At 40.5% G+C, this 13,083-nt stretch overlaps 1 protein-coding gene across 4 annotated transcripts in view; it reads right to left on the bottom strand.

Annotated features, from left to right (window-relative positions):
* Window positions 1–13,083, bottom strand: part of Kcnmb4 (potassium large conductance calcium-activated channel, subfamily M, beta member 4) — a 55,999-nt gene that overhangs the window by 41,157 nt on the left and 1,759 nt on the right. The window contains exon 2 of one of the 4 annotated variants that reach the window (XM_006513911.4): window positions 945–5,017. The exons of the other annotated variants lie outside the window; for them this stretch is intronic. Coding sequence (XP_006513974.1) covers window positions 4,844–5,017 — 174 coding nt within the window. The 3' untranslated portion in view covers window positions 945–4,843. Of the gene's footprint in view, window positions 1–944; window positions 5,018–13,083 lie in introns of those variants that run through there. 4 annotated transcript variants of the gene reach the window in all.

Below are 13,083 nucleotides of genomic sequence, written 5' to 3' on the forward strand. Positions count from 1 at the left end.
TTTCCTAGACTGTGGATGAGACAGCGATTACGACAGAAATGGTAAGGTGTGACTTTTACAGCTACATCGGAAAAGGTGACAGAGTTTCTCCTTGCATCTCGTCAGAACACCTGTCCTCGATGCCACAATGCAGTTCTACACCGGAGACCCAAATTAACACAGAGCAGTGACCGCACGGCAAGACCTGTGTGTGGTGGGACTGAGGACTTCAGTCAACCCCGAGGCAGCAGCTGCCTGACATGCCAGTGAATGAGACTTAAAAGGGCTCTGACGTCCAGGCTTTGGAGCTCTCCATTGAGACCCCAGATACCACTGAGCAGAGGTCACGGTTTTCCTGTGCCCTGCCCGATTTCCTAACCCTCAAACTTTGTGAACATGGCAAAACCAATTTGACCTTCAGGGATCTCTGACAATAGCTTAGGAGTTAGAGGACTCTCTAAAGGCAAATTAGATGGTCAGACTACTAAAGTTTATATGTGTATGTGTGTGCATGTGTAGGTGTATGCATATGTATGTATGCATGCATATGTGTATATATATGTATAATTATATATAATATAAATGTATGAAATGTATACATATGTATATAATGTATAAAATTTACATATATGTGAAATTTATATCTCTATATAAAATTTGTGGACCTTGTGAACCAGCGCCATGCAAGGTACGTCTCCTCATTTACTCCCAGATGGAAATCTGATTGAATGAGCTAGGCCGGGGGATGGGGGTGGGGTGGGGCGGGGGCGGGGGTGGGGAGAATGCTTACCTTTGAGGAAAGACCCTGTGGCAAGACTTCACAACTGAACACATTCTGACTTTCCCCAAATGAAGCATGCAGATGTTGACCGGAACACCAGTACAGTGGGGAACGGCAGCTGCACGGAGTGCTACTGGATGCAGGTTCTATGCTAACCTTAGCCCTGGGGACTTGGACGAAGGCGACACTCAGAAGGAAGAGTTCGTACAGTGGATGAATGAAGTAAGCTGTGGTTTGTGGTATGGTAAGTCCAAGAGTCCTCTAATTTTCCTAGGCTTGTTTTTGTTTTTCTTTAAGATTTATTTATTTTATATATGTAAGTACGCCATTGCTGTCTCCAGACACACCGGAGGAGGACAAGGGATCCCATTACAGATGGTTGTGAGCCACCATGTGGTCGCTGGGAATTGAACTCAGAACCTCTGCAAGAGCAGCCAGTGCTCTTAACCAGTGAGCCGTCTCTCCAGCCCCTAGGCTTGTTTCTTTACGTCTTGAAAATACACTTGCTACCCACATACAGATGTACAGAACGAGGAGCTGTGGCCCACAACTTCCCCAATTAGACCTTTCACCTCTTATCCCTAGGAGGAAGGACATAGTGGCGGACGGACAGCTAAGGAGACATCCCTTCCACAGTGGGTCGCTCAGGAGCGAGGGGGTAACCCCGTATCAGCTGCATTCAACTCGCCTGTTCGGCTCTTCTGGAGGCCTTTGTGCTGTTAACTCAGGCTGTGATGATGGCTTTGACTGAGAGCCCACGGAGATGGAGGAGATTTTCTTGCCCTGCTATTTATTGACAAACAACACGCCTGGGTAGCTAAGTAAAAAGGCATCATGAGAACCACATTTAATGAAAAGAGGTTTTGAAAAGATGGAAAATTGGTAGCGTGCATGCGAGTATACAAAAACAAAAGCATGTATTTTATGTTTTACATAATATGAAACATACTGGTTTTTAACCTACTTTTGAGAATAATATATTATAAACATCAATTTAGGGAGAAATATTTCTTCAATAAATTTAATGTATAATATTTAACCATATAATTTTGAACCCATATACACACACACACATGCGCGTTCACACACACACACACACACACACACACACACACACACACACACACACACACAGGCGTTTAGCCTGCAAGCATGTCTGTGTACCACGTGTGTGTCTGGTAGGCCAGAGAGGGCATCGGATCCCCTTGAACTGGAGTTCCAAATGGTTCCTAAATAGGTGCTGGGACTTGAACCCAAGTCCTCTGGAAGGGCAGCCAGTGCTGTGAACTACTTAGTCATCTCTCATGGTGATGGCTCATCTCGGTTGTCAGCGATACGGCACCTGGACTCCATTAAATCTGAGGCTGCTGTGTAGAGTTGCAAGGGATTTCCTTCATCAGATAACTTGCATTGGGAAAGCCCATTCTAAAGGTGGGCTACATAAAAGAACATGGCGGAGGGAAGGCTCTGCCTTATGCCTGCTTGCCCTCACTCTCGCTGACAAGTTCCTGCCCCCTGTTAACTGCAGCTGGATTCCAGTGTAGCCCGAACACCTGCAGAAAATCCTCCCAGACTCCAGCAGCAGACGGGGCTGCTGGGACATCCAGTCCTGTGGGCTAAACAAGCCTACCCATGGATCCTTAGTCTTCCTGTCAGGCGACAGCCATCGTCGGACTACCTGAACCCCAGCCTGTAAGCCACTCTGAGAGACCACCTTTCATACGCATTGCTTCTGTCAATTCTGATCCTTCAGAGAACTCAGAGTCTTTGAGGGACTGTCAAACTTCCTCAGAGACTTCACAAGCCAGGCCTCCATTGCCTCCACGGCTCTTAGAATTCTGACCTTTCAAGCTCCAACCGCATGGCCCATTAAGCTTTGAGCACTAATGGCTTTTCCAGGCCAAAGCTCCAAATACTTATGCAGTTCTCACATATCGATCAATATCTCTCAACCACCCTGGGATCAAGCAGAATTTTTCTGCCTGGTTACGGGTAATCATCGAATTGTCTAAGCAGGTGTTCGTATGTTTTTCTATTGAAAAGATGGTCTTTTAGGGCCACAAGCCCTTATTGACTTTTGAATCATTTCCCTACTGCAGTGCAAATATTCTCTAAAATTTGTCATTTTTTCAGTTGAACTTCAACATATTTTTAAAGTGTAGGTTTTCCCCTATTATGTAATTAAATATACCTTCATGATTTCTATCTTTGGTGTTCTGTTTAGAAAGATTTTGCTCACCCTGAAAAGTCATCTATATATTTATACGTTAGGTATGATTTCATTATTTAATTCTGTAACTGTACAATTACATTACACTAAAACCATGATTTTAAATTAAATGTCTCGTTTTGGCTGGCTTATGCAAATAAAATTTCCAAGTAAATTATGCATTGTAATTTAGATGACGATGATAACGATGATGATGACGACAACGACCATGATGTGTATGTATGATCTATGTGGGGACATGAACATGCTACAAGTGTGCCTGTAAAGGTCAGAGGGCAACTTCTGCAAGGCAGGCCTCTCCTTTACTAAGGGATGCTGGGATTGACTGCAGATGCTCAGGCTCCTGCAGCTTCCACCTGCCGAGCCATCTCACCAGACCCCAAGTAATTCTTACTGAGTTGCTGCTTTTAAATAATTTTTCCCCCAAAACAACAGGTCAGTTTTAGGATCATCTGCTGAATAAGATATCCTTACAACTTATGCAAAACGCTGAAATTTGCAAAACAAAATAGTAATTCCTTTGTGTGTTAATGGCTTCATTAAAATGCAATCCACCTACTATTCAATTCATCCATTTAATGTGTCCAATTTAATGATTTTTAGTCATTCAGAGAGGCAACTATCACTACAATCAGTTTAAAAACATTTATTATTATGCCAAAGACACCTCTATCCATTAATTATCATAATGAGTTCTCTTATGTCTCCACGAACTCACTTTCAGTCAATAAATCAGAGTACGGATTTCAATATTAAAAACATTAACGCGTGGCCTTCAGTGGTTTAGTAGCTGATCGTTTCTTGTTCGTCTGTTGGGGGTTCATTTCCTTATTTGAAAAAGAAATGATACAAATTAAAGGATCTCGGTGGATGTTTCTTTCGGTACAACTTACAGAAAGGGTAAAGATAATTCCAATATGCATGTGTTGCCATGGTGACCAGCGAGGACACTCTACACCCCGAAGCTCAGCTCCCCTCATTACTGTGTCCCACGGGAAGCTTGTCAAGGTGACACTCACTCCATGCTGACTTCAGGGACTCTGCACTGTGCACAAGTTGGTTTTGTGGTCTTGGAGTTCTTTGGTGGATTTCCACTACTCACTCGGGTGATGAGTCTTACTGAAGTCACACAAGTGGGGAGCGTGTTTGTCTAGGGTTTGGCTTGTGACCTTCCCATTGTGGCTGACTCAGACTTCCTCCAAGGGTATCATACACTTGTGATCCCACTCTCTTGGTCGTCACAGTCCGGTTCCTTGATATCCTGAAGGAAGACTTGGTTACCTCCCTAGTCTGAACCTTCAAAGCAATTCTACCTCCTCATAACAGGCTGAGAGGAAGGGTTTGGCAAAGTCCTTCAAAGCCACATCAGCAAAGCCCAAGTCATAAAATACAGATCTATCTATCTATCTATCTATCTATCTACCTACCTACCTACCTATCTATCTATGTGTGTATACACACACACACACACACACACATACACATACATGAACTCTATTTGGTTGTTCCCACTTTGTTCCTTTTGTTAGTATGGCACATGTCTCTTTCTTCACTTTTACTCTCAATATCCCTGCTTAAAAAAAAAAAAAAAGTGTTACTCCTAAAACTATAATATATTTGATTTTGATGTTCCTGAATTACAATCCCTGTCTTTTAACTGGGGTATTTGGTCCATTTACAGTTAATACATATTCTTAAACACATACACATAAACATGTTTAATTCCTATTTAGAAATTTTGTTCTACAGATTTACATTCCTTTCTTGTCTTTGGATTCCGGGACTTGTGCATGCTTAGCAAGCAACTACACAGCAGCCTATAAATCTTTTTTTTTCTTTTTTTTTTCTATGCGCTATGGTTGGATTTGACCATGGGACTTGGGTGGAATCGAGGCTGAGACCAGAGCATGAGCATTTCTGTCCAGCCCACAGATGGCGCTGATGCTGCTTGAATGCTGGCCACACTTCGAAAAATGGCGGCTTGGAAGATGAAACAGACCATACATGAAGGGACTGGTGACAGGGTCCTAAAGAAAATTAAAGCGAAAGAGAACTGTATTTGGGACTGGAGAGACAGCTCAGGAAAGAGTCTCCTGTTGCCCCAGCGGACACCAGGTGAAGGTTTCATCATCCGCATGCCCAAGGCACTAATGAGATGAGTCACCCTTTATATGGGACCACATGGTATTAGAGCACAAAGTAACAGGGACCTTTGTGGGAACCTAATGTTCTGGATTCTGCAAACACATAAACTAATTTGAATTCATTCATCGACAAAAATAGAAACAAAATTACAAACGCTGTGATTTGCAATGATAACGGGTTATTTTTAAAGAAAGGAAGAGGGCACTACTACAAAATCAAATTTACAAATTCTTGCAAACTGGTTTATGTCCTAGAGAACACCTAACGCACAGAATGAGAAATGGTTAGAAACATATGTAATATGAAACACCATTCTGTTCACTGTTTTCCTGTGAGTAATTATGTTAATTGTAATATAAATGTGCTGTTGATCTAGGAACTCATCTGGTTATGCAATTCTGCTAAAGGCTGAAGAAATTTCAACCCAGGGGAAATAAAACTTGACATCTTCATTCATGAAAGAGAACAACATCAACAACAACAACAAAAAAAGCATTTTAAATAAATGTGTCAAAATCGCCCCAAAATCTTTACAGTTCTGAAGTGTTTGTGATTTTAAAAAAATGCAACAAAACCATCCAAGATATAAAAATGGAAATAGAAACAATAAAGAAATCACAAAGGGAGACAGCCCTCGGATTAGAAAATCTAGGAAAGAGATCAGGAGTAATACAGGCAAGCATCACCAACAGAATACAAGAGGTAGAAGAGAGAATCTCAGGGGCAGAAGATACCATAGAAAACATTGACACAACAGTCAAAGAAAATGCAAAAAGCAAAAAGCTCTTAACCCAAAACATCCAGGAAATCCAGGACAGAATTAAAAGACTAAACATAAGGATAATAGGTATAGAAGAGAGCGAAGATTCCCAACTTAAAAGGGCCAGTAAATATCTTCAATAAAATTATAGAAGAAAACATCCCTAACCTAAAGAAAGAGATGACCATGAACATATAAGAAGCCTACAGAACTCCAAATAGACTGGTCTAGAAAAGAAATTCCTCCTGTCACATAATAATCAAAACAACAAATGCACTAACCAAAGAATATTAAAAGCAGTACGGGAAAAGGGTCAACTAACATATAAAGGCAGACCTATCAGAATTACACCAGACTTCTCTAGCTTCTATGAAAGCTAGAAGGTCCTGGGCAGATGTCATACAGACCCTAAGAGAACACAAATGTCAGCCCAGGCTACTATACCCAGCCAACCTCTCAATTACCATAGACAGAGAAAAGAAGATATTCTATGACAAAACCAAATATACACAGTATCTTTCCACAAATCCAGCCCTACAAAGGATAATAGATGGAAAACACCAACACAAGGAGGGAAACTACACCCTAGAAAAAAAGCAAGAAAGTAATCTTTCAACAAACCTAAAAGAAGATAGCCACACAAACATAATTCCACCTCTAACAACAAAAATAACAGAAAGTAACAATCGCTTTTCCTTAATATCTTTGAACATCAATGGACTCAATTCCCCAATGAAAAGACATAGATTAACAGACTGGATATGTAACCAGGACCCAGCATTTTGCTGCATTCAGGAAATGCACCTCAGTGACAAAGACAGACACTGCCTCAGAGTAAAAGGCTGGAAAACAATTTTCCAATAAAATGGTCCCAAGAAACAAGCTGGAGTAACCATTCTAATATCAAATAAAATCAACTTTCTACCAAAAGTTATCAAAAAAAGATATGGAAGGACACTTCATACTGGTCAAAGGAAAAATCTACCAAGATGAACTCTCAATTCTGAACATCTATGCTCCAAATGCAAGGGTACCCACATCCATAAAAGAAACTGTGCCAAAGCTCAAACACATTGCACCTCGCACAATAATAGTGGGAGACTTCAACACCCCAATCTCAGCAATGTACAGATCATGGAAACACCAACTAAACAGAGACACAGTGACGCTAACAAAAGTTATGAACCAAATGGATCTAACAGATATCTATAGAACATTTCATCCTAAAGCAAAAGAATATACCTTCTTCTCAGCACCTCACGGTACCTTCTTCAAAACTGACCATATAATCAGTCACAAAACAGGCGTTAGCAGATAGATACAAGAAGATTGAAATAATCCCATGCACCCTATCCGATCACCATGGAGTAAGGCTGGTCTTAAATACCAACAAAAACAATGGAAAGCACGCAAACACATGGAAGCTGAACAACACTCTACTCAATGATAACTTGGTCAAGGAAAAAATAAAAACATGTAAAGGTTTTTTAGAGTTTAATGAAAATGAAGACACATCATTCCAAAACTTACGGGACACAATGAGAGCAGTGGTAAGAGGGAAACTCATAGCTCTGAGTGCCTCCAAAAAGAAAATGGAGAGAGCATACACTAGCAGCTTGACAACACACCTGGAAGATCTAGAACAAAAGGAAGCAAATTCACCCAAGAGGAGTAGAAGGCAGGAAATAATCAAACTCAAGGCTGTAATCAACGAAATAGAAACAAAAAGAACTATTCAAAGAATCAACAAAACCAGGAGCTGGTTCTTTGAGAAAATCAACAAGATAGATAAACTCTTAGCCAGACTAACCAGAGGGTACAGAGACAGTATCCAAATTAATAAAATCAGAAATGAAAAGGAAGCGATAACAACAAAATATATCTTAAAATAATGATTCTGCTTATTGAATATTTGCAGTTGGAAATATTAAAATTGTCCTACAAACATGGAAATATTATTGATAATTTTTCTCACTGTGCTCAAAATTAGAATTTTCTTAATGTTTAACTTCAAAGATTTTTTGCTATTTTGAAATTTTTAAAATATACTTACTAATAAAATAATTTCTCTCAGGACTGGAGAGATGGCTCAGCGGTTAAGAGCATTGACTGCTCTTCCAAAGATCCTGAGTTCAAATCCCAGCAATCAGATGGTGGCTCACAACCATCAGTAATGAGATCTGATGCCCTCTTCTGGTGTGTCTGAAGACAGCTACAGTGTACTTACTTATAATAAATAAATAAATCTTAAAAATAATTCTCTCCTAGAAACACTGATAATTTTCCTTAAGTAAACTTACAGTTAGACAATGTACACATATATATAATACACTTTAAATACTCTCTTACTATGTCAGGTGTTATCATATAAGGGCTTGTGAACATATTCTTAATAATTCATTTTTAATATTTTATGCTCTTTTACTATGCTTAATTCCCAAAGAATATTTTGCATGTTTTGAAACAATTTAGTATTCAACATTAGATATAGGATCATCAGTTATGGATAGTATTAAATATTCATTAATTTTATTTTTAGGGTATGAAAGGATATGAATATAAAAGTTGAACAAATTTTATGTATCATTTGCTTCTCAAAATTCTCAATATTATTAATATGCTTGATGTATAAAATGCATTTAAATAATAAAAACATTAAGAAAAAAAATCCTATTGAGAAAAAAAATGCATTTTCCTCAAATTGCAAATTAAAATGAACACAAATCTCCTGAATTTTAGTTCCTGATTATTTTTTAATATATGACCTTGGGGGGGATCTTTGTAATTGAGATTTCCATAAATGGTATCCACAAGTGGAGATTAGAGAGATAACATAAAAAAAACACCCTTGGGTACACAAATTAGATGGCTTCCAAAGTGTGTGGTCGTGCACACTATTAATTCCCGCAATTGAAAGGTGGATGCTGAAGGACCTCTGATTTGAAACCAGCTTGGACTATACAGCAATAGGTTCTAGGCCAGCCAGAGTTACGTGGTGAAACCACGTCTCCATATAAAAAGAGAACAATCAACGTATTACTTTGTTTGAGACAGTATCTTACTACGTTGCTCAGGCTGGCCTCAAACCTGTTATTCTCCTGCCTCAGCCGCAATAACCCTAGTGCTAGAATAATCCCAAGTGCTTGCCATCATTTCTGGTGCACTCTGGAATGCCTGACCAAACGAGCTACCTGCTCAAAAAGCATTCCTTGGCTTCTGGATGCGTTCTGTTGCTGAGACACAAACTTAGTGACAAAACCAAACCAAACCAAACCAACCAACCAAGCAACAACAGCAAAAGGCACACATTTTACTATCATTAACAGGGTGGAGAGAGATGGTTTATCAGTTGAGAGCACTGGCTGCTGTTCCAGGGGCTCTGGGTTCAGTTCCCAGAACACACATTGTGCCTCACAATTGTAACTCCAGTTCCAGGGGCGTGGGGGGGGGGGGTAGATCTGATACCCTCCTCTGGCCTCCGTGGTACAGAGACACACATACAGAAAAAAAAAAAAAACACCTAGACACATAAAATACTAATAAGTAACTTTTTGAGGAAGAGTCTGGACGTCAGAAGGTCTTGGACGTCAGAAAGTCTAGCGGGGTAAAACATCTGCACTCCAGCCAAGCTTCAGGCCTTTCTGGAGTTAGGCAAGAATCCGTTCCCTCCCCATTTCCCTTTCTATGTTTCAAATGGGCCCAACAGGTACACAAATGAAGATGAATCTATGTATGAGTTTCTGCCCCAAAGATTATGGCCCAGCAGAGGACACGTAGAACATAGATAATCATAAAACGAAACAACCCTTGGTTTTCATCGACATCAACCTTTCCACATCCCCCATCTCCTGTAAAGGCACCCCCTCCCTTGCCGTGATGTGCTGGCCAAACACTCTGACGCCATCTTCAATTCTTCTTGCCTTCATTCTTCATATCCAGTTCAACGATAAATCTAGTCACGCCACCCCGATCCAGGCCACCAGTCGCGGGCACCCACCGACCCGGGCTGCCACTCTCTCTTGCCCACACTAGAACTTTTAAATATCTATCACTACATGGAATTCTATTATAAATTGACTCACGTCTGTTTCCTGCACCAAGATGCCAGCTCTGTGAGGGCAGGAACTTTGATCTCTGTTCTGGTCTGGAACCCGGCAGTAACAAAGGCACAGATGGACTGATAAACAAACAAGCTTAGCTTTATATGTCTCGTAGGGGTTTTGCCCTGTTCTTTGGCCACAATAAGTTCTGAGAAACCAGAAGCTCAAATGAATCTATCTACCTACCTATCATCTATCTATCTATCTATCTATCTATCTATCTATCTATCTATCTATCATCTACCTATCATTTATCTATCAATCATCTACCTATCATCTATCTACCTACCTAACTATCATCTATTTATCTATCATCTACCTATCATCTATCTATCACCTACCTACCTGTCTGTCTGTCTATCTTCTATCTGTCCATCTAACATCTCTATATAATTACATATAATATTACATATATATTATTTAATAACATTACCAAAGGAAAGAAAATCCAAAGGAAGCCACTTCTTTGCGGACAGATAAAGGCTAGAGATGTTGGCACAGCTCCAATATCTTTTCATGATGCGGCCCTGGTCTGATGGCTTTCTCCCTAGAGGACCAAGCGCATCAAGGTCAAACCCACAGGTCAAAGCCATGCTGCCCTTACATGTAGGAGGACAGGGCCGGTGAGTGTGGGTCTGAAGGCCCTTCGCTAAGGTGGCTGGCAACCACGAAGCCTTCATCTGTGCTCTGCTGCCCTTCCTGGATGCTCTTCAAGCCAAAAGCCTTCCTCTGTCCCCGCTGAAGTTTTTCCTCAGTCTTCAGTGTCAAAGAACTAGTTTCTTAGAAACAAACTTATTCTTTATTCTTTATTTTGCTTTTGGTGGCTGGTTTTTTTTGTTTTGTTTTGTTTTGTTTTTTGTTTTGTTTTGTTTTTTTGTTTTTTTAATCGAAGAAGGGAGAGAAACCCTTCCAAACAAAAACTTAAACATGGCTCCTGCCTCTAATCACCCCCTCTCGCAGCACACAGCAGAAGGCAGTTCCTAAATTCATCTCTTCTTTGCCCTCCAAAGTAGGTAACAGCAAAAGCGAGTGTTTGCAATGGTGCACCTTCGTTTCATTTAAACTGATCAACTCTAAATGAGCTTCCCGCACTAATTTTAAATGACTCTCTCCCTTCTCTTCAGAGTTCCGCTGAGTCCCTACTGCACCTTCTCTACCCAGTGGCGCCTACATCTTTTATGTTGAAAACATGAGCATTAATCATGGTGAATTCATTTTGAAGCCCGGTGGTTGTTCTTGCACAACAGATGAGCACATTTTCCAAGGCACTAATCTTCATCTCTTGGATACGCATTAGAACCACCTGCACGGCTTTGAAAACTACAACACTCAGGCCCCATCCCTGACCACATCAATGTGCCTGAAAACTGAACCTAAGCCCAAAAAGGTGATCCTCAAGGTCCTTGAGTAATCCCACAGCGTAGCTGAGGACCAGAGCACTCGGCACCCACCATTCTGAGTCACAGAGGTGATGCAATGCTGGGGCAGCAGCAAGAGGACGCTAACACCGGAACGTAGACTGGGCTATGGGTGATCCATCAGCTCCTTTATCAAGTCCCTGCCTGATCCGAATACTGTGCCATGAAACACAGTGATCCCCTGAGATAACAAGGATTTGATGAAAAACGTAAAGAAACTGAGCAGAGCATAACGATACTCTAAAGGCCAGCACTTGCCTCACAGTCAACGGCTCAACCAGCTGTACATTTGGACCATCTGTCCCCTCCCTGCCTTGGGCTGTATGTAATACTTTGAGCACAGGCCCAGGAGAAGATGCTTGCTCTATGTAGATGAGAGGTGGTTCCCTAACAGTTTCTTGGGATGCCTGGGTTTGGAGAGAATGTGAGAAGCAGATGGAAGACGAAAGGAACAGACTGGAAAATTAAAAGTAAGTAAGGGAGGGCATAGCTCAGCGTAGCCGATATGCAACAGGACTGGGCAGTGGGATTGTCTAGGCGCAAGGACGCCACAGAAACTCAATCTTCTTACGAGTCTGACCCTAACATGGTGTTTCGGTGCACTGAGATTTTTCCATTACTAAAGTGCTTACAAAAATTTCCAAATTGAACATCTAATTGGGGGAAAAAAAAGTGATGTTTGTTCTATAAATACTACAATACATCACAATTTGGACAAAGAGATGCGTATTTGGCAGAGGAAATCTTGCATAAATTGATGGAAAGGTCATTTATCACCCTTCCGGACCATTAAAGATGTCATTTTTTCCCAGTTCTGACCACTTCGATTTTTGTTTGATACTTCTTCAACTATTGATAAGTTCTTAACTGGCATGGGGGGGGGGGGATAAGATTATTTGCAAGTGGAGAGAGAGAGAGAATTTTAATATTACATAAAACATTGTGATTGCTTCCAAGTTATTTAAGAATCGATGTCCTAATGATTCCAACTTATCCCTGTTGCCAGAATCCTGCAAAACTGCCTGGAAACTTTGGTTGACTTCTGTGGTAAATCCTAACTTGTCTACACCAAAATTAGATATTAACCATACAAGTTAGAATTTACCTTGTAAGAATGTATATGCACATATATGTATGTATGTATACACATATACATATGTATACACACACACACATATATAATTGATTAAACGACTATCTCAAAAATAATTAGCAGTGTTTCACCAACTATGACTACACCTGTATGGCAAACTACAGAGCACCTTCCAAATCACTAAGTTACTACTTGACACCTTTCTTAGATATTTTTCACTTAATTCTGATTTTTACAATGCTTTCTCAAAGCCACCAGACCTCTTATTAAATTCTCAAGCACTATGCAGATTAACCCACATCTGTTTTTGAGACCGATCACTTCGGCAAGACCTTGGTCCTTAGAGACTGGATTCCAAATGTTCACGTCTACACTTACTGTTCTTGGATTAGCTCCATTTTTAAAAGCAAACGAGCCTCCGTGCACTAGCGGGAGACTTTTCCATTGAGGAGTCCATCATATGTTCAAAGACTAGTTTCTTCTAACTTTCCAAATAAGTGAGTTACGCCCGAGTTTCTCTGCACAGCGGTAGTGATCTTGTTTAAAATAATGAATTCCGATTAATCTATCTGGTCAC

This window comes from Mus musculus, chromosome 10 (genome assembly GCF_000001635.26).
Source record: "Mus musculus strain C57BL/6J chromosome 10, GRCm38.p6 C57BL/6J".
NCBI classification, from domain to species: domain Eukaryota; kingdom Metazoa; phylum Chordata; class Mammalia; order Rodentia; family Muridae; genus Mus; species Mus musculus.